The sequence below is a fragment of the Eubalaena glacialis genome, chromosome 9 (assembly GCF_028564815.1).
Source record: "Eubalaena glacialis isolate mEubGla1 chromosome 9, mEubGla1.1.hap2.+ XY, whole genome shotgun sequence".
NCBI classification, from domain to species: Eukaryota; Metazoa; Chordata; class Mammalia; order Artiodactyla; family Balaenidae; genus Eubalaena; species Eubalaena glacialis.
In genome coordinates, this window is record NC_083724.1 from 7240823 (window position 1) to 7262660 (window position 21838).

Consider the following 21838-nt stretch of genomic DNA (forward strand, 5'->3'; position numbering starts at 1 on the left):
TCACTGCTGGGCGTTACCTTCGTGATCCCCGAGGGAGGGATCTGCAGGAGAGGGCCACGGGGCCTCTCCAACTATTGCTCCCCATGGACAGAAGGATCCACCCCTTCCAGGAATGCCACTGAGACCCTCAGATCATCCTTTGAGCCTCCCAAGAACTTTGTACTGCTCAGAACCCCCGACCCTAGGCGATAGACACAATCAGGTTCGTCCGCATGTCACCAATGCTCCCCCTTCCTTGGTGGGCCACAGTTTCCCAGGTGTGGGCAGTTCATAAAGGGAGAGGCAGTTAGAAGCTATCATTTAAAATGGTCACATGACAAGGACAGGGTTCAAGGTTCTAAATTCCAGTCCTCCTCCTTTGAACCCAGATTTTTAGTTTTTCGTTTCCACTGAGGCCAAGTGCGCTGGATTGGTGCCAGCTCCACACTATTTTAAGCTGCAGTATGTGGGTTTTTTGAGTATCTTTGGTATGTGCCCCATCTCTCCAGCTAGATGGCTGAGCCAGGTTATGAGCTTGATGCCCAGTGCCATGAACATTGCCCCAGACAAGGATGACAGTGACAGGCCCACTCTTGACTCACATGTGCAATCAGACTACTTACTTTCCTGCAACTTCAGATAGAAAAAAAAAAAAAAAAGCCCTGTGGCCGACAACCCTCTGTGTACTCTCACTGCCCGTTTTACAGATGAAGAAACAGAACTGGAGCTTAAGGAGCTAGGAACTTGGCCACGGTCGATCCTGGGCTAGTACGGGGTGGGCGGGGACCTGATCAGGTCTGTCCAGTGCAGAGCCTTACTCTAAGTCAGGGGTCAGCAAAGTTTTTCTATAAGGGCCCAGGTAGTAAGTATTTAGGCTTTGCTGCCCACAGAGATCTTCATCACATACTCTTCTTTGTTTCTGTTTTGTTTTATAATCCATTAAAAATATGTTTTAAAAAAATTCTTAGCTCGAGGGCCTGACAAAACAATCCCAGCCTGCTGTCACAGTTAGCCGACCCCTGTTCTAAGTCACTGTGCACTGGGCCTCACCAAAAGCAAGCCCGATCACTGGCATTCCACATTCCACCGCACACAAATGCCCACCAGTTTAAGTAAGGCAGAGAGCAAAGAACAGTCAAGAGGGTTGACTTGGCTCCAGATTTTCTCTCAGTAATTCATCAAGGGTGTGTGCAAAGACAGAATGACAAAGACATCCACTGTAGCACTGTTTATAATGGGGGGAAACTGGACATAATCTAAGTGAACAACAATAGGCAATTGGATAAATAATAACACAACCGTACACTGTTGTACTACGTTGCCATTGAAAATGATGATGAATGTTGAATCTTCCTATCCAAGAAATTAAATTAGATTTCAATAAATGGAGAGATATACCATGTTCATGGACTAGCACACTTAATATTGTTAAGATGTCCGTTCTCCCCAAATTGATCTACAGATTCAATGTAATCTCAATCAAAATCCCAGCAGGTTTGTTTGTAGAAATTGCCGAGCTGATTCTAAAATTTATAAGGGGACTTCCCTGGTGGTGCAGTGGTTAAGAATCCTCCTGCCAATGCGGGGGACACGGGTTCAATCCCTGGTCCAGGAAGATCCCACATGCCGTGAAGCAACTAAGCCCATGCGCCACAACTACTGAGCCTGTGCTGTAGAGCCCACAAGCCACAGCTACTGAGCCCGTGTGCCACAACTACTGAAGCCCGTGTGCCCTAGAGCCTGTGTGCCGCCACTACTGAAGCCCCCGCACCCTAGGGTCCGCGTGCCGCAACTACTGAAGCCCACACGCCTAGAGCCCGTACTCCACAAGACAAGCCACCGCAATGAGAAGCCCACGCGCTGCAATGAAGAGTAGCCCCTGCTCGCCACAACTAGAGAAAGCCCGTGCACAGCAATGAAGACCCAACACAGTCTAAATAAATAAATAAATAAATAACTTTTTTTCATTAAAAAATATAAAATTTATAGGGAAAAGCAAAAGACCTAGAATAGCCAAAACAATTTTTGAAAAGAACAAAGTTGGAAGACTTATACCACTTGACTTAAGACTTTCTATAAAGCTACAGTAATCAAGTCAGTGTGGCATGGGCTCAAACACAGACATACAGCTCAAGGGAACAGAGTAGAGAGTTCTAGACCCACACATTTGTTGTCAATTGATTTCCAACAAAGATACTGATATAATTCATTATTATTATTATTATTATTTAATTTTGGCTGTGCCAAGTCTTAGTTGTGGCGTGCAGACTTCCTAGCCGCGGCATGCAGACTCTTAGTTGTGGCATGCGGGATGTAGTTCCCTGACCAGGGATAGAACCTGCTTCCCCTGCATTGGGAGCGTGGAGTCTTACCCACTGGACCACCAGGGAAATCCCAAGGTACTGATATAATTCAATGGGCAAAAGATGGTCTTTTCAACAAATGGTACTGGAACAATGATATCCATATGGTAAAAAAAAATGAACTTTAACCCCTACCCTACATATCGTATACAAAAATTATTTAGAAATGAATCACAGACTTTATGTAATTAGTGGTCAGTAGAGGGTTTAAAAGATCTTCCCTTTCTTCTCATTCTTTTCCATGGTTCTCAAAGAGTTTGGTTGTTCGAAAGTACACTGTTGAGCTTTCCAGTTTGCTTTCTCATCTTCAAATTGATGACATTTTTCCTCTAATTCTTTGTGCAGTGCTTCCAAATTCTTTTTCATTTGCTCATGGCGCCGCTGGAGCTCAGCTTCAGAGTCCTTCAGCTTTTGAACTTTTTCTTTGGCCTTCATCTCCAACACCTGCTCCATCTCCGACTTCATCTTAGCTACACGCTCCCTTCTTTCTTCTTCCATTTGTGCCAGGGGCCTCTTAGGAAGCTGTCTTTTGTTCTTGTTGTTATCAACTCCATTGTAAGTCACAGCTGCAGGTTTTCTGCTTCTGTAGTTCTCATAGCGCACATTACCAATAACATTTTTCAAGTCCTGCATGTATGTTCTTAGCAACATATTTCTTAGAATTGTCAAATCCCAATGTTCACCACTTTTAACTTCAGCAATACCCCAAGGATACCGCCTTGCTCTGACCCTTTTGCCATTAACCTTGATGACAGTATTGCCACCTTCCACAGCAAGAGGTAAACGGTCCTCCATGTTTTTAACAAGTTTTTCTTCTTCATCATCATCTGTTTCTGGAAATTCACGTATTTTAATTTTATAGTCTTGGGTTTCTTTCATCATCTGTTTTCTAAACTGTTGGCACTTCTCTGGTGTGAGCTTTGGCAGTAAGTGGGATAATACTCACTTTTTCATGCAAACACTTCATAAACTCGATATCCAATGGTTGAAGTCCATGTCTTGAAGGAGCAACGAAGTGTAAACAACACTGCATCTTGTTGTCCAGCATCTAACATCTGTTCCCTCGAGATTCTGCACTTAGGTGGTCCTCGCATGTACTATCAATGCAGTCAGTAACAGGCTGTCAGCAGTTACTATGACCGACTGCATCTCCAAACCCCAGGGCATCAACTATTGTGAGCAGCAACTGAACACCACCTTCTTTGAAGAAAACTTTGGATTGTTCCACCTATATGGTCTTTTTTATTCTATGGAAGGACCTGGATGCTCTGGAGAATACAAATCCATGAGGAATAACGAGTTGGTTAATGTAGAACCCTAAGTGTGAATTCAACCGCTCTCTTCACTGATTGCTGTATACTTGATGTGGGAGATCTGCAAACCCCGTGGAGCCCTCAAGGTCCGTCTGCTGAGCCACCACGGTGCTGCGGCTGACCTCCCCTCCACCACAGCCCCGGACCTCACCCTGACCCTCCCGTTGACCAACAGCCCCTCCAGGACCAGCCTGGGCACGGAACAGCCCGCCAGTTCTCCGGATCACTGACTTTAAACAAACAAATTAAAACTCTGAAACTTCTAGAGGAAAAAACAGGAGAAAATCTTGGCGACTTTGAAGCTGGCGAAGGTCTCAGGACACAAAAGGCATTAGTCATAAAAGGAAACATTGATGAACTGGACTTTTTCAAAATTAAAACTTTTTCTTTTCAAAAGATGCTGTTAAGAAAATGAAAAGGCAAGCTACAGCCTGGGAGAAAATGTTCACGAAACCTGTATCTGACAAATATCCAAAATATATAAAGAACTCTTACAACTCCCAAAAGGATAAATGGTCCAATTTTGTTAAACGGACCAATGATTGAACAGATACTTCACCAAGTAAGAACGGCCAACGAGCCCATGAAAGCACACTCAACGTCATCTGCCATCAGAGACATGCAAGTTAAAACCATGAGATAACATCTCACACACCCAAGAATATCTAAAACTAATAACCTACGTTACCAGCTGTTGCTGAATTTTTAAAGGAATTCTCATATATTCTGATAGGAGTGTTAAGCGGTATAAAAAGCTTTGGAAAATAGTTTAGCAGTTTCCTACAAAGTTAAGCTTGTACTTGTCATAGGATCCTGCAATTCCTCTCTTAGATATTTTCCCAGGAGAAATGAAATCATGCATCTACACAAAGACTTGTACACAGACACTCATAATAGCTTTATACATAATAGCCAAAAATTGGAAAGACCCTAAATGTCCAACAAACAGGGAACTGAAGCAAACTATTGGTATTTTCATATCATAGAATAATACATGGCATTAGAAAGACCTACTGATACACACAGCAACATGAATCAATTCCAGAAACATTAAACTGAGCAAAAGAAGTCAAAGAAACAAAAAAGTACACATTATGTGATTCTACTTTTATGAAATTTCAAAACAGATGAAACTAATCTGCAGTGATAGAAACTGGATCAGTAGTTGCCTGGGGCAGAAGGTAAGACTACACTGCAAAGAGGCAAGAGAGAACTTTCTATGGTCTTGGAATGTTTTAGATGACATTACGTGAAATGAAATAAGCCGGACACAAAAGGACAAATACTGTACGACTCTACCTATATGAGGCCCCTAGAGGAGTCAAATCCATAGAGACAGACAGTAGAATGATGGTTGTCAGGGGTAGGGAGAATGGGGAGTTGATCTGTGGGTGCAGAGCTTCAGCTTGGGGAGATGGAAAAGTTCTGGAGATGGATGGTGGTGACGGTTGCATAACATTGTGCATATACTTAACGCCAGCGAACTGTACACTAAAAACTGATTAAGACGGTACATTTTATGTTATATGTATTCTACTGACATTTTAAAACTAAAATACAATAACTTTTAAATAAGTTGCAGAAGAATACATATAGTATGACACCATTAAAAAAAATTTGAAAAATCTGGGACGGGGTATAATGAAGTAAAATACTCAATGACCAGGAAAGACACTGGTCCCCACTGGTGCCTTGCCATGCTGCTCACTGTATCTCTCCCTCTCTCATCCTTCAGGTCTCAGCTTCACTGTCCCCTGACCAGGTCCCCTGGCCACCCTGCTGAAGGCAGTCCCACCCTACCCCGCTACTCTCTTTCGAGAAAGGCCTTCTGTCCATCCTGGCCCATACTTGGCATGCTCTATAATCCTTTTGGTCATTTATCCTTTTTTTTTTTTTTTTTTGGCCACACTATACAGCAGGCAGGATCTTAGTTCCCAACCAGGGATCGAACCCAGGTACCCTGCAGTGGAAGCGCAGAGTCCTAACCACTAGACTGCCGGGTTTTTTTGGTTTGTTTGTTTGTTTGTTTATCTAATTCCTATCTTTCCTCAAGAATGTGAGTCCCCTAAGGGCAGGGATCTGTTTTATGCACTGTTGTATCCCAAATACCTGAAACAGCACCTGGAACACAGTAACTTCTCAGTAAATATTTGCTGAATGAATCGGAAGTCAAAAAGCTATACAGATGCAAACTACTATACATAGAATGGATAAATAAGGTCCTACTGTAGAGCACAGAAACGATATTCAATATCCTGTAATAAACCATAATGGAAAAGGAAAAAAAAGTCAAAAAGCTATAAAACGCTGTTATAGTAAACTTCCACTTTGGTAAAATAATTTTGTTTTTGCACCTACAGAAAGGGTGCTCTCCTCATCTCTGGGAGGATGGAGTCAAGTGATTTTTTTTCCTCCTTTTTGCTCGTCTGCATTTTCTGCAATGAATTTGTGTTGCTTTTGTAACGTAGACCCTAATAGGTTACTTTTAAGTATAATTTTTAAAGTTTCGAAAATAAGAGGCGCATGTGTCCGGCCTCTTCGGTATGTGGGGCTGCCCCTCTCGCGACTGCCCGTGCATCTCTGCAGACTCCTGAGAGCACCCTGGGGGAGGAGAACCTCATCCCTTGGAGCTCTCCAGGCCCACAGAGTGTGAACTGGACACTTGAGGGCCATTTCAGAGAGGGGCAGCAGCACCTGAGGGGTCCCGGAAGCCCCAGCAGAGGAAGTGCTTCAGCCGCCACCTGGATGGCTTGAAAGTACAACGCTTCACCCTGTGACTCATTCGGAAGAAGATTTGCTCTTAACGCCTTTGTTTTTGCCTCATGAACTTCTGCGCTGGATTAAAAATTTTCATCTTCTCCTACCTATCCTGCAAAGAGAAAACGGCGTTTTTGTTTGGTTTTAATGAAATTAATATACACCTCCATAGCAGCTGGAAGACACAGACAAACATAAAATGAAATAAAAATCACCTGTAATCCTTCTATACAGAAAAAAATTTGGTTACTGCTTTGGTAAGTCTTATTCGTATGTATAAATATATAAATTTTAAAACTAAACCAGACTATAACAGATATAGTTTGTATACAGATTTTTTTGGTTTATATTATATACGTTTCCCACGTCACTAGATTTCTTTTCAACAACTTCATTTCTAGTGGCTGAATAACATTACACCACATACAATTTAAGCTCTACAATACCTTACTTAACCATTCTCCTACTGTTGGACACTTAGGATATTTGTGTGTGTATGTGTGTGTGTATGTGTTTTGTTATTAGATATATGGCAGTGAGGAATATTTTAGAATATAAATCTTTGACTACATCTTTGACCACAGGAAAAATTACTGGGTCAAAAGTAAGTTTGTTTTGAAGGCACTAGATATATATTGACAAATTTTCCTCCAGAAAGATTATATAAATTTACCTGCCTCCCATCAGTGTATGAGCAACATAGAAAGTTTAAGGTTTACTAACATTAGTTAAAAAGTTAATGGTTAGGGGCTTCCCTGGTGGCGCAGTGGTTGAGAATCTGCCTGCCGATGCAGGGGACACGGGTTCGAGCCCTGGTCTGGGAAGATCCCACATGCCGCGGAGCAACTAGGCCCGTGAGCCACAACTACTGAGGCTGCGCATCTGGAGCCTGTGCTCTGCAACAACAGAGGCCACGATAGTGAGAGGCCCGCGCACCGCGATGAAGAGTGGCCCCCGCTTGCCGCAACTGGAGAAAGCCCTCGCACAGAAACGAAGACCCAACACAGCCAAAAATAAATAAATTAATAATAATTAAAAAAAAAAAAGTTAATGGTTAAAAATCATTTTATACAAATAGACCCACAAACATAGAAAACAAACTTATGGTTACCAAAGGGGAAATTAGGAGGTTGGGATTAATATACACACCCTACTATATAAAATAGATAACCAACAAGGACCTACTGTATAGCACAGGGAACTATACTCAATATTTTGTAGTAACCTATAAAAGAAAAGAATCTGAAAAATACATACATATATATATAAACACACCTATATATACCTACATACACACATATATATATACCTATGTACACCTATATATGTATGTATAACTGAATCACTGTGCTATACACCTGAAACTAACACGACATTGTAAATCAACTATACTTCAAGTTTTAAAAAATCAGTTTACATGCAGGAAAACGTCAAGTGGTAGTACCAAAAACCTTGGGTGCTTAATATTCCACGCAGGACCTGAAACATCTGAAGTGCATGAGTCTGCAAGGATCATACTTTACTGATCCTAGCCATCTAAAAATTTTCATTTTGTTTTATCTTGGTCCCCAAACAACACTGACCTCCTTAGGGTGATGGGAAAGAAGCCAGGCCCGGGCCCTGTCCTCATGGGGCACAGAGTTCCCTGTTTCAACACCAGGGCACCTGTGTGCAGCCACAAGGGATGCTATAATTACTAACGGGAGCCACCTTCCACTGCGCTCTTACTACAGGTCAGTTGCTCCACACCCATCATCCCCGGAGTTGTCTGTAATCACACAAGGCGATTATGGAGACAGCTAGCCCTGCATTCGGCTCCTTGCTCTTGTCACTTGCAAGCTGTGTATCTTTAGCTAAATCACCCAACCCTCAGTTTCCTCATCCAGGAAAATGGGGACAAAGACAGCCACGAGGGTAACTGAGAGGATGACGCGGGACAATGCATAGGAAGGATTTAATGACTTCTGATCACTTGGGCTTGCAGGGCGGCTCAGAGTTTGTATTTATCTGCACAGCAACAAAGTTCAAAAAATGCTTAGTACTATAAATTGTGTTACTGGCCATGTTTTATAGATCTGGAAACTGAGATTGGTAGGAACGTTAAGTTGCATGTCCTGCATCGGCTTTTCACTGAGGGCTCCATTGCCCAGGACAGTGCAGGCCGACCAGCCCAGCCGAGAAATGTATAATGTCCACCAAGTATGACACACAGCAGGTGACTAACGCAGTTCTGGCTCTCGGTGACGCTTTTAAAGATCCAAGCTCACCTCCTGGTGCTTTTGACATCAAAGTAAAGCCCTGAAAAGAGACCCAAGGGAATGGAGCAAATCCTTAAGTAGGGTTCCTGTCCCAAGGCAGCCAGCACCTCTACTTCTGGGCAAATCAATTCCCTTTCTCAACACAGGCTGAGAAACTGTTCCAGAGAAAAGGCACTAAAAAGACTTGACAAAATTGGATCCTGGATCAATGGGGAAAAGGACATTAGTGGAACAACTGACACATTTGAATATGGACTACATATTAGATAACAGTATTTGTTATGGACCCAATTGTGTCCCCCCACCAATTCATATGTTGAAGTCCTAACCTCCAGTACCTCAGAATGTAATCTTATTGGGAGATAAGGTCTTTAAAGAGGTAATTAAGTTCAATGAGGTCTTTAGGGTGGGCCTTAATCCAACCTGACTGGTGTCCTTATAAGAGGAGGAAATTTGGATACACAAGGAGGCACCAAGGATGCACCCAGAGAAAAGACCATGTGAGGACACAGCAAGAAGGTCACCGTCTACAAGTCAAGGAGAGGCCTCAGAAGAAACCAAATCTGCTGACATCTTTATCTTGGACCTCCAGCCTCCAGAACTGTGAGAAAATAAATTTCTGTTGTTTAAGCCACCCAGTCTGTGGTCTTTATGGCAGCCCTGGGAAACTGATAGAGTATTATATCAATGTTAAAGTTTCTGAAGATGAAAACCATTTTCTGGTTACGTATTACAGTGTCCTTGTTCTTAGATAATTCCTCCTGAAATGTTTAGGGGCAAAGGGTCATGATATCTGCAACTTACTCTTAAATAGATCGGCAATACCGATTCTGGTGATAATGAGTGTATAAATATATAGACAGTAAACAAGGCAAACATATTTATAATCGGTGAATACAGGTGAAGGGTATAAATGGGATTTCATTTTATTATTCTTTTTACTTTTCTATAAGTTTGATGTTTTTCAAAATAGACACTTTTGAAAGAGTCCCTTTAATTCACTTAAGGTGGGAGCAGGGAGGGGTCTTTCAGAAAAGGTAACCCTAACTCAACAGCTGAAGCTCGAGTGCCTGCTCTGAGCTAGGCACGATGCCCGGCACTTCACTACACACTCTTGGGTAAGGACCGCTGTTTCTCATCTTATGGAGGAAGAACGGAGGCTCCGAGATGGGAAGCCATTTGCCTGAGACCACAGAGCAAGGAAGCGGTGCAGTGGGAAGTGAGCCAGGTGGGGTCCACCTTCACAGCCCTTCCCACCCTTCCCTCTGTGCAAATAAATGGAGTGCACACAGCAGGCGTTTAATAAAGACTGAAAGGGAAAGATACCTGCACTGCTGAGAGGCCTGGATGAGGGAATGGGCCCTCTTGAGAGCCGCGGCTCCGCTGTGCTGTTGGGAATCAACGCCCCACAGCCAGCACCCGAGATGCCAGCCAGAGGGGTTGCGCCTCCACTACAGCGAGCCCAGGGCACCTCTCCCTCCTGACCCACCAGACCCACCTCCTCTCTCGGGGACGAGAAAGCAGGAAGAAAGGAGGCAGGCCGGTAGGTCTGGCACTGAGCCCACCCGTTGCAGGCCCCGGATGAGACTTCCAAGATGCTTCATCCTGAATAAGGGCAGGCACGTTCCCCCTCCCTGGGGCCTGCACGGAGTGACAGGGAAAGTAACCCACCTCAACCCCGTGCAGGAGCGCAGGCAGTGAGGCAGCACATCTGGGCCTGGCAGAGCTGCTGCGACCAGGCCTCAGGTGCCCATTACTCATCACTTTCCTAGGGGTTCTGGCTACATCCTCCTGCCACCTAAGAGCCCAGTTCCTCAGGATGGGAAGGTGATGCTACCAAGCCCGCCCCCAGCGCAAGGACCCCACCTGCCCTGATCCTCACCACACTGGCCACTCCACACCCCACACACCTGTGCCCACACCCCTCCATGCTGCCCTCCGCCCCACAGAACACGTACCTCTTCCCTCCCTCGTGCCTTCTCTCCATTCTACTTCCAAGCAACCCCATCTTCCCCAAATCCCAGATACATCCCTTCCTTTAACCAGTCTTAATTCACTGAGTCCACCATCTTTCCGACTCTCAAAGCAGGACCCTCAAACCTCCTTCCCTGCCAAGCCCTGCCTGCCGCCGCCCGGAGCGGCCCTGTGTACTGGAACGGGTACTACCAGACCTCACTAAATCCTCACAACCGCTCTGGAGGTCGGGCAACATTGAGAACTAAATCCATCTCCACCTCCATCACTAAAGGAGGAAAGACGGAGGCTCAGAGAGGCGAAGTGACTGGCAGGGGGCCACACAGCTACTGAGCAGCTGAGCCAGGATTCAAACCCAGGACTGCCTGCCCCAAAGTCAGTGCTCTGAACTGTCGGCTCTACCAGCTCCCAAACAGCCCTGGCCAGACTGGAGTGGGGATGACCTTTACATCCTTGAACCCACCCCCCCACACCCCCAGAGTAGCTTCCCCTGGCCTCCCTCACAAGTACCTCTTCTGAGTCATTCTTCACACAGCATTTTTCTGCTCAACTTAAATTCCTTAAGTTTAGGATAACATCTCTGCACGGCCCGAAACCTGGTACTGCACTTTGTTCCGGGGTCCACAAGAGTCTGTTAATGGGGTTTGTGGCTGCCCCACGCTGGCAGTCCCTGGGGCTTAACAGGCGGGAGGCAGTGACTGGCCACGGTCACTGAGAAGCTGCAAACCCTGGAGTAGGTCTAAGCAGAAACTCAGACTAGGACCCCTAAAACCACCAAGCAGGAAAGGATCAGAGAGGTTCATGCCAAGGTCACACAGCCAGTAAACGGCACAGCAGGGACTCTGGTGGGGAAACTGGCTCAGAGAAGGGAAGGTTCCTGGCCAGACTCACACAGCAACCTGGCAGAACTGGAACTTGAACCCAGGGCCTATAATTCATTCCACTGCTTTGTCATGTTACCGACCAAACCGCAAACCAGAACACCAACTTAAATTAGCAAGTCAATCCTCCCTCCCACCCCTGATTCCCTTGCCTTGCTCTATTTTTTTCTGTTTCCATGGCATCACCTTCTAACATACTTTACATACTTATCATGTTATCAGAACACAAAGTCCACTAGTTCAGGGGTCTTTAGTCTCTTTTGCCCCCTGATGTTTTTCAAGCACCTAAAACAGTGCCTGCTCCATATACTGAAAGCTCAGTAAGTAGCTGCTGAATAAGTAAACCAGTCTAACAAACATTCACTGAATACTTACTATGGCCAGGCTGTGAACTGCAATCATTTTGCTGGATCCCAAAGACATTAATGCTCACTGACACAGGCCCACATTTCACCTGGCTCCAGAAAGGAGCCAGCACACTAACCCAAACCCAAGCCAAACCTGGACATTTCCTTCAGGAACCAAGCTCTCAAACCAAACTAAGACATGGTCTATCTCTGAACTGAAGAGAACCCAGATTTCCCACAGGCTCCCTCTGAGAAGCAGTTTCATCCCATCCCCAAAAAGGCCCAGCAGAACTCAGAGGATCTGCAGCCCCTCAGCCCAGCCACACGCTGCCAGATTCACAGCTGCCACTTTTCAGCATGACTTTTGCTAAACAAGCCTCAATTGGATCTGCTACAGCCCAGGAGGTTATCAGTGGGCACTCTGGTCTTGACCAGCGGGGACAGTGCATCTGTACCAGATGGTCCTCCCCGGGATGTCAGATGAGGAGGATCCAGAAATGTCCTTGGCCTTGTGGCCCTCCCCTTAGTGCTGTCCAGTACCCCCAGTGGGAGCGCTGCTGGGAGGGCAAAATCGGAGCCAACTCTGAGAGCGTGAGAGCTGCAGACGTCGACTCCCTGGGTTCCTGCAGCAATTCCCAAGGAGCCTCTCCTTCAGCCGCCACGGACAAGGTGCCCAGTGATTCCATGTGCATCTGGGTTTGGCTGAACCAGGCTGCAGAGGGCAGGACTTGGAGGCTTTTAAACTACGGCTTTTCATCAAAGCCAAAAGGCTGTTCCAACAAGTCCTGAGTCTACTATTTGTCTCACTCCAAGGAAGAGAACAACCACCTCCAAGGAGACTGTTCCAGAGAAAAGTAAGGCATTCCAGAAATGCTGCCCTGCTTCAGAATGGTCTTCCGGAACAGGGAACCCGCAGTAAACATTTACTGAACTCTTATGTGCACAAGGTGCAGCAGAGGTAGGCCTGTGACTGATTCCTGCTTCACCTTCCAGCTGTGTTACCTGAAGCACATACTGCCTCTCTGAGCCTTGGTGTCTTCATTTGCAAAATGAAAAACAGTAACTGAATCTACTTCCTAGGATTGTTGGATGAGTTCAATGAAATAATGCTGAGTCCAGTGCCTGCCACATAAGAAGTGTTTAATAAGAGGTAGTTCTTGCTAAGGAAAGGACAGACAGTATATTGAGAAAAGAAAAACTAATAAGGGCTTTCTAGACGTCCCGTAAGCCATTATTTATGCATTTAGGTATATCCTAAGCGTTTGTTGATGCCTGTTTTTTCAAATAAACTTAATCCTCACAGCATCCTCGGGTAGAAGGGGCGGAGGCCGGAGAGACAGTCCTCGTGACAAAGGACGAAAACAAGGCCCCCGAAGGTCCCGGGAAGCGGCCAGCAAGCACCCTCTACCCTCAAACCCTCCCGGGTGGGTTCAAAACACCAGACGCGACTCTCCTCGGGGAGAAGTGGCTGGAATAGATCATTAGAGGGGCAGTCGGGGCTGGGACTTTAATTCATCATCGCTAAGAAGTGGTCATCTTTTGTCCCTAAAGAAAAAAGTGCCCGTCAGGGCCCAGACCCCGGGGAAATAGAAGTCAGCGCTCCGAGACGCCACACGTGTGCTTTAAACGCTGGGTCAGGCCCAGGCAGAAATAAAAGAGACAGCGGCCCCTGTTCCGGAGAAGCAACGAGCCCCTGGGGGCTCGAAGTGGGCTGCTGGGGCCCGAGAGGATCCCCTGGGCGCCGGCCGGAGGAGGGGACAGGGCGGTGGCGGCCGGGGGGGGGCGGTCCCAGGCTCAGCTCACCTGGCCGCGGCGTTCTGCGTACCAGGCAGGGCCAGGCCCCCGCCGGCCCGTAGCTGGACTGTGCTCGCCCCTGCTCGGAGAGACCCAGCCCCCTGAAGCAGCTGGCTGCGGCCCGGAACTCACCTGCCGTAGCAGCCGCGCCACCTCCGCCTGTCAGTCAAGCGCGCCTTCCGCGGCTCGGCGCAGCGCAGGGTCATGAAGCCCGGCCGGCCGCGCCCCGCCTCCTCCCCTTCGGCCGCCCAATCGGAAGAGGCCGACGCCAGGGGTAGGGGCGTGGTCAGATGAACGGTGTGGGCCAGGGGCGGGGCCGGAGGGCTTGTGGCCGGGCCGGACAGGGGCCGGCGCTCTGATCTCACTGCTGAGCGCCGGAAGTACCCTAGATCTCAGCGCAGGGGCTCGGCGGTTAGACCGCGGGGCTGGCGCGACTATGCCGGTCACCGGCAAGACTTTCCGCCGGCGGCGGGCCGACTCGGAGTCGGAGGACGATGAGCAGGACTCAGAGGAGGTTCGGTGCGTCTGGGGCGGGCTTTCACGGGGCAGGAAGAGAGAGGCAGCCTAGGGGGACTCACCACCGGCCAGGCACCTCTTTGACAACATTGCTAATTGTGAGCCGGGTTGTTATCCCCTTCTGCGAAGAAATTGAGGTGCCTAGGGATGAGACCGCCGCCCCAAGGTCTCATGGTTGGGAGAGGTGCCCCTGGCATGCGCAGCGGTTCTGCCTCCCGTTGGTGGGTCCAGACGCAGAGTCACCCTCTGGACCACTGCGGGCAGGCAGCGGGGCAGGGGTGTCCGTCGAAGCTGCCTTTTGACTCTGAGTTCCTTGGAGGGTCTCTCAGCCTGTGCATTGCCTTTTTTTTTTTAGATTAAAACTGGAAGAGACCCGAGAGGTGCAGAACTTGAGGAAGAGGCCCAACGGGGTGAGGTGGGTACTGCGTGGGGGAGAGGACCCGGAGGAGGAGGAGGAGGAGGAGGGGATGATCGAGACACCACCTACCCCGACTCCCTCATCCCCACCCGGTCGCTGTCACAAATATCTCCTCAGACATAGCCCCTTCTCTTGACACACTTTACACCTAGTACTGCCTGGGGAGGGGTCCAAGCATTTTTTGCAGATGTTTAACCAGGACATGCCCCGAGCCTTGTGATCTTGAAGTTTGCTCCAGAGGTCAGAAACAGGTCATTGATCAGTGTTTTTATTGTCAAATGCACACTGTGATTAATTGTGAAATGCACACTGATTGTTAAGAGTTTGGGAAAATTTAGAAAAGTATAATCATAAAAATAAACAGTACCCATAATTCTCCCATACAGAGGTGATCAGTGTTAACATTTAATGTTCGTTTCCTGTCTGTTTTGTTTCCTTTTTGTAAAGACGATGAGCAGCTTTACTTTTTTTTTTTTTTTTTTTGAGCAGCTTTACTTTTATTCTATTCTTCTTCGGTAGTCCCCTCTTATCCACGGGGGCTATGTTCTGAGACCCCCAGTGGATACCTGAAGCCTGGGTAGTACTGAACCTTATGTAGATTATTTTTTCCTATACTGATGGGTGAGTAATGTATACAGTGTGGAGACTCAGGACAAAGGGATGATTCACCTCCTCTGTGGGACGGGGCAGGATGGCAGAGATTCATCACACCATTCATAACAGCTGGTAATTTAAAACTTACAAATTTTTTATTTCTGGAATTTTCCATTTAATATTTTTGGACTGCAGATAACTGACACTGTGGAAAGTGAAACCACAGATAAAGGGGGACTGCTGTATTTTCAACTCATGATATTGTGGGCATTCAACCACATTGTGGGTAATTTTTCCAAAAACCTTTTTAATATCTGCATAATATTCTATCAGATGTACATATCATAATTTAACTTACCCCTTATTTTGGCACCTGTAGATCATTTTTTAAAATTTCACCATCAAATAAGGCCGCAATAGTATTTTCCTGAATTTGTCTTTAGCTTCATTTTCCCTGAAGGCATAATCTTATAAATGAGATTTCTAAGCCAAGATAATGCTAAATGACTTTACAGGAAAATGTACCACTGACGGCACCACTTCCCCCACCTCCAGCGTCTAGAGTGTTTCTTGGACCCTGTTATCCTTGTAGGCTTTTCCAGCCGGCTTCAGTGTTCACCCCGCAAATCTCACCCTTGCCCTAATGTTGCAACCTACAGACTTCCCAAATGTTTCTCCTCATCTCTGAATTGTGCCCTTTCTCTCTCTCTCTCCCCCACTTTTTGGCTTTTCTCAGTGCTGTAGCCCTGCTGGTGGGAGAGAAGGTACAAGAAGAGACCACTCTAGTGGTGAGTTATGGGGTCCTCCCTGGGCAGTGGGAAGACGTGGCTGCTCTTCAGTGGATGATTGTGTTTTCTTAAAAGAAAAAAAAAAAAATTCCACTGCAAGTTATATAGATGCTTCTCGGCTGTGTTTGCTGTCTGCAGGATGATCCCTTTCAGATGAAGACAGGAGGGATGGTGGACATGAAGAAACTAAAGGAAAGGGGCAAAGATAAGTAAGTGCAAAACTGGCTGAGAGGCAAATTCACCTGCAGCCCCTGCCTGGGTCTGTGTTCCCCCAGGGAGCTGGGTCCTGCCGCAGCTTTAATGGGACATCTTGGAGTACCCTTTGTGCTTTGTAAAGGCTATGTTGTTTAAAAACAAAAGAAAACAAAAGCTCTTCAAAAGTTAACTTAGAGTGATACGGGTAGGCACCTCTTGTAAAGGTGCATTGTATATTGTCTTTTTTTTTTTTTAATTTATTTATTTATCCTTGGTTGTGTTGGGTCTTTGCTGCTGCGCGTGGGCTTTCTCTGGTTGCGGTGAGTGGGGCCACTCCTTGTTGCGGTGCGCGGGCTTCTCATTGCAGTGGCCTCTCCCGTTGCGGAGCACAGGCTCCAGGCGTGCGGGCTTCAGTAGTTGTGGCTCGTGGGCTCCAGAGCGTAGGCTCAGCAGCTGTGGCGCACGGGCTTAGTTGCTCCGCGGCATGTGGGATCCTCCCGGACCAGGCCTCGAACCCGTGTCCCTGCATTGGCAGGTGGACTCTCAACCACTGCGCCACTTGGGAAGCCCCTATATATTGTCTTTCAAACCCATATGGAAGTTGTTTTTCTTTTTTGAGGAAAACATAGAAACACAATTACAAAAATAATACAAACAATACAAAAGTGAAATATAAACGAATCTACTCATTCCCCCGACGTATCTCCAGAGGCCGTCAGTGTGCTTGTATATGTTCCTAGAGTTCCTTCTATTTACATATCATATATATGTATATATTTTTTGACCATAAACAGGATGTTGTACATTTCGTTGCATACTTGTTTTATTCATGTAACATCACACTCAGCCTCATTTAGCTGTGACTCTAAGGCTCTGCTTCACTGTCCTCTTTTTTTAGGATCAGTGAAGAGGAAGACCTCCATCTGGGGACGTCATTTTCTGCAGAAACCAACCGAAGGGACGAGGACGCTGACATGTAGGTGTCAGTCTGTTCATCAGTAAGAGATTGGGGGAGGGCTCCAGCCAGACAGAGTCCAAGATATTTTGTCACAGATGACATTTCTAGACTTATCCAAAGACAGCAAATTGGCCCCTCTCGCGCCCCTGCCTCCCCTTTCCCCACCCCCTGAGGCTTGAGAACTTTGAAAACCTCAAAAATTCTTTAAAAGTGTGGTTCTTGGAATTTTAGATTCCTTGACTAGTAATGTTCCACCCCCCCAAAATTGCAGGGATAAACAATGGACTTGCCTATTTTTCATTTTGCCAACAAGGCTGTTAAACAAACTACCATCTACCATTATCTTTTTGTCTTCAAAGAACCTTACACATGGTGTGGTAGGACAGAATCTCATAATATAGGTTGGTGCTTTAAGTTGAAAAATTTTAGCTTGATTTAAAAACTCAAGTTATTTTTATTTTTCTCCTTCTCCATGGAACAATGGCAACTTCATCATCAACCATCACGGCTCCGTGAGCCAGTGTTGGGGACCACTTATTTAAAAGACACCAGTTGTGAGCCTTCCTGCCCCTCTTTGAGGCCTTTGGGTATCTCATTTCAGGATGAAGTACATTGAGACGGAGCTGAAGAAGCGGAAAGGGATCGTGGAACACGAGGAACAGAAAGTCAAGCCAAAGAACGCAGAGGACTGCCTTTACGAACTGCCGGAAAACATCCGGGTTTCCTCAGCAAAGAAGACTGAGGAGATGCTGTCCAACCAGATGCTGAGCGGCATCCCGGAGGTGGACCTCGGCATCGAGTGCGTGTCAGACCCACGGTCGTGCCTCTCTCCCGCCCCTAGGCAGAAAAGACGAGCTCTCTGCTTTCCAGTTAAAAGTTAAGGGACTGTTTCTTAACCTGTTTCCTTGGAAACCCACAGACATAAACTATCTTCTGTGGCAGGCTGACATGGTTGTCGCCAGGAGTTTCTCTGAAGGGTTGGTCAGAAGTAGTTAAAGAGACAAGGGACTCTGACTGCCAAAAACAAGAATGTTTTTTTGTTTTTTTTTCCCCAATTAATTAATTTATTTATCTTTGGCTGTGTTGGATCTTCGTCTCTGTGCGAGGGCTTTCTCCAGTTGCGGCAAGCGGGGGCCACTCTTCATCGCGGTGCGCAGGCCTCTCACTATCGCGGCCTCTCTTGTTGCGGAGCACAGGCTCCAGACGCGCAGGCTCAGTAGTTGTGGCTCACGGGCCTAGTTGCTCCGCGGCATGTGGGATCTTCCCAGACCAGGGCTCAAACCCGTGTCCCCTGCATTGGCAGGCAGATTCTTAACCACTGCGCCACCAGGGAAGCCCCCAAGAATGTTCTTATTTAGCCTTTGTTCACAGCTCTTCAGCTCTTCTATTCAGGTCCTTGTATTCTTCTGCCGTATTCTAGCAGGAGCAATGATAAAGGCTCACCCACCCCGTGATCCTTCTTTCATTTTTACTACAAAGCATGTGCTCCAAAAGGGGATTTTTGTGGAGGAAATACAGCGGTCATAATCATCTTCGGGTGTGGTAGAAAGTTGGGAGACTTCTGGGTTCTCGCTTCCTTTTTGGCCTTACTAGCTTTGAGCCTTAGTCAGTTCACCTGACCTCCAGCTCAATTTCCTCTTGATCAGAAGAGAGTAACTCCTGCACTTCCGATGCTGGGAGAGCTCCGTGACAATCTGACCGCAGGGGAGTTGGTAAATTGTAGAGACCTGTGCCCCAAGAAAGATGACGTCCTTATGCAGTGGGGGGGGGGGGGGGCTGCCAGCCCCTTTAGTCAGTTCCATCTGAGGCCCAAAGGTGTGATGATCTCACTGTGGTGTGGCTCCTTTCTCCCCATAGTGCTAAAATAAAAAATATCATTTCCACGGAGGATGCCAAGGCCCGTCTGCTGGCAGAGCAGCAGAGCAAGAAGAAAGACAGCGAGACCTCCTTTGTGCCCACCAACATGGCTGTGAATTACGTGCAGCACAACCGCTGTAAGTGTCGCGTCTCTGGGGAAGCAGCTCCAGCCCACGCCATTGGGTTGAGGTCCCTGGGTTCCCAAAGTCTGTCTGACCCGTCCCCTGGTCTCTTTTGGTCCAGTCTATCACGAGGAGCTCAATGCTCCCATACGGAGAAACAAAGAAGAGCCCAAAGCCCGACCGTTGAGAGTGGGTGACACAGAGAAGCCGGAGCCTGAGCGTGAGTACAGCAGAGGCCTCGGGCCGCCTGGCGTGACCGCTTCCCAGGGCCCGTGGAGGTGGGGAGGGACTCGGCAGGGGCGGCGCTTGGGCTTTGGGGTCAGGGCCTCTGGGCTCTAGTCCATTCTCTGGACCATGGTCACGTGCCTTCCCCTGTCCAAGCCTCCGTTTCTTTACCTTTGAGATGGGGATAGTAATAAAACTTAACCACCTGGGGTTGCTCTAAGGATTCACTGGGCTGTCAAATATAATAGAGACTCAAACAATTAGAAAATTTCAATAAGCAAAAGTAAATTAAAAGTTCATCATAATGTCACCACCCAAAGACGGCCCCTGTTAACCTTTTTATATATTGTTATCCCTCAGTATCCTTGGGGGACTGGTTCCAGGACCCGCCGCAGACACCAAAATCTGTGGATGCTCAAGTCCCACAGTCAGCCCTCCGTATCCATGGATGCGGAACCCAGGGATACCAAGGGCTGACTATGTATAACCTTGCCCACTTTTAAAAAATATACATATGCTGTATACATACTTAATAGGATCTCACAGCTTTTTAGTGTGCTCTGCCTGTCTCTCCATGACAGTAAATACATTTTCCCTTTCAATGGCCATATCACGTTCTGCTGTATAGACAGAGGTCCTATAGTCTAACCATTTCCCTCTGGCGGGACACTTAGGTTGTTTCCCATTTTTCCCTATTTAATGATGATCATTCTTGCCTATGTCATGTCCTAAAGCTGCCTTCTGAGAACTCACCAAATGATCCTAATTTGTTCTCCCGCCAGCAACATCCAGCAGTGCCCCTTTCCCACGTGCTCACCAGCACCAGGCGGTGTCATCTTTCTCATCAACAATGGGACGATTCTAAGGAAATGCTAAATTTGCTGAGGTTTCTGAAAATCCAGCCTGTTGCTCTGTTTCTTCCTTCCTACTTGAGAAATTATTTTCTGTAACACCTTAGCTGTGTAGTCTTTGATTCCCAAAGAGCTTCCTATTATTAATACCTAGGAAGCAGGGACTTTGGAGGCACCAGACTTGGGTTCAACTCAGCCTACCTTCACTTCCTGAGTGACCTTGAGCAAATCAGCTAACCTCTCTGAGCAGAGATGGTAACATGCCCCTGCTAGGATTGCTGGGTGGGTGAAAGGAAGTCTTGTCTAAAAAGATTTAGTGCCATGCCTGGTATGTTGTCAAGCTCTCAATGAAGCATAGCTACTGCTGTTCACCTGGTCTAACATTGAAGTCAGCATATTTTGGCTGGCACCTGACTCCACCATGTTTATTGCTATTCACCCAAAAACAGGTACTTACTGAGGCCCTACTATGTTCCTGTTCACTAGAGTAGGCACTGGGGCTCCTGTAGGGAGTGAGACAGGCATGGTCGTCCTTGCCTACGTGGAGCTAAGCCTGTTGTTGGCTTCCAGCATGGCAAACAGCTTTTCCTCTTTTCCTTCTCAGGGTCCCCTCCCAACCGCAAGCGTCCTGCTAACGAGAAGGCCACGGATGACTATCACTACGAGAAGTTCAAGAAGATGAACAGGCGGTACTGAGGGAGGCTAAAGGGGAGAGGTGCAAAGTGGGATGTAAGCAGTGTCGTTCACTCCCTTTATCCCCCTGATAAAAGGCTTCCTGGACAGAAGCCTGCTCATTGGCTAGCAGACAGTTCCCAAAACAGACTCTATCAGTCCTGCTGCTTACCTGCTGGATTTTTCAGGCACTGAATTTGTAACCTTTTGAAACAATGTGTAGTTTTCCTATTTGGGGACAAACTCTATTCTTGAGAGCATTATTAAATCTCGTTTGTAAATATGTTGACTTTCTCCTAATATTTGCCCTGGGTCAGGAGGAAACAGTTGTGTGTTTCAGGGTGAGATAATACCCTTTAGATTGTGGTTTTATTATTATTATATATGCAATCATGTCTCCTATTTTCAAGTATCTGGAGTGGGGTTCAGAAATGCAGCCTTCACTGTTTACAGTGGATCCAGCTGACAGCAGAAAAATCTAGGTTGAGATCAAAGGGACACTAGTATTTTCTGACTTTTACAAAGTTATCTGTTTCTTTTCATTATGAAAGAAAAAACAATTTCTATCACTTTTAGCACTTAAGTATTAAATATGAAATGGACCCAGCCTTATTGTTTGTATTGCGTCTTCTTATACCAGCGCTAGGTAATGTGTTCAGAGTCTGGGGGTTGGGCAGCTCAAAAGCAAAATTCAATCACTGAGAGGGGTTTTCTCATTTAGTTTAAGAGAGGTGGACAGGCTCCAGTCTCTGAGCTGTCAAGTATGGCCCACCTGTGCCATTTTTCCTGAGGTAGTTACACAGGTTGTGACGAGGAAAGAACAGGTCAGTTGACTCCTGGGTTGATTTAAAGCAGGTATTGTGTGATTAGAGAAGTGTGGCTTTGGAGTCAGATCTGAGCCCTGCTCACAGCTTCCTTAAATCGTTGGACAAATCCGTTTGCCTCGGAGCCTCAGTTTTCTCATTTGTAAACCAGA

General features: G+C 46.8%; 2 protein-coding genes and 1 pseudogene across 6 annotated transcripts in view; 1 reads left to right on the forward strand and 2 right to left on the reverse strand.

Annotated features, from left to right (window-relative positions):
* The window catches only part of USP20 (ubiquitin specific peptidase 20), a 47652-nt gene extending 33773 nt beyond the window's left edge, over positions 1-13879 (reverse strand). For 3 of the 5 annotated variants that reach the window (XM_061199776.1, XM_061199775.1, XM_061199771.1), the window contains exon 1: positions 13799-13876. The gene's annotated coding sequence lies outside the window, so the exon portion shown is untranslated. Of the gene's footprint in view, positions 1-13675; positions 13711-13798 lie in introns of those variants that run through there. The other 2 variants (XM_061199774.1, XM_061199773.1) reach the window with 2 other exon arrangements.
* Positions 2550-13872, reverse strand: LOC133097258 (septin-7-like; annotated as a pseudogene).
* Positions 13880-14024: 145 nt separating the features above from the next.
* Positions 14025-21460, forward strand: C9H9orf78 (chromosome 9 C9orf78 homolog). Its single transcript, XM_061200925.1, has 9 exons — positions 14025-14185; positions 14538-14597; positions 15931-15982; positions 16121-16191; positions 17076-17153; positions 17737-17934; positions 18993-19129; positions 19236-19334; positions 20795-21460. Exons 1-9 carry the CDS (start codon positions 14103-14105, stop codon positions 20884-20886), a joined length of 870 nt encoding a protein of 289 aa, XP_061056908.1. The 5' UTR covers positions 14025-14102; the 3' UTR covers positions 20887-21460.
* Positions 21461-21838: the final 378 nt, after the last annotated feature.

Bases quoted from the DNA above. Each gene is read 5' to 3' on its own strand.
- C9H9orf78 (XM_061200925.1), top strand. From the start codon at position 14,103: ATGCCGGTCACCGGCAAGACTTTCCGCCGGCGGCGGGCCGACTCGGAG. The intron at 14,186-14,537 runs GTGCGTCTGGGG...TTTTTTTTTTAG, and splicing joins CAGGACTCAGAGGAGGTTCG to ATTAAAACTGGAAGAGACCC. The intron at 19,335-20,794 runs GTGAGTACAGCA...TTTCCTTCTCAG, and splicing joins AGAGAAGCCGGAGCCTGAGC to GGTCCCCTCCCAACCGCAAG.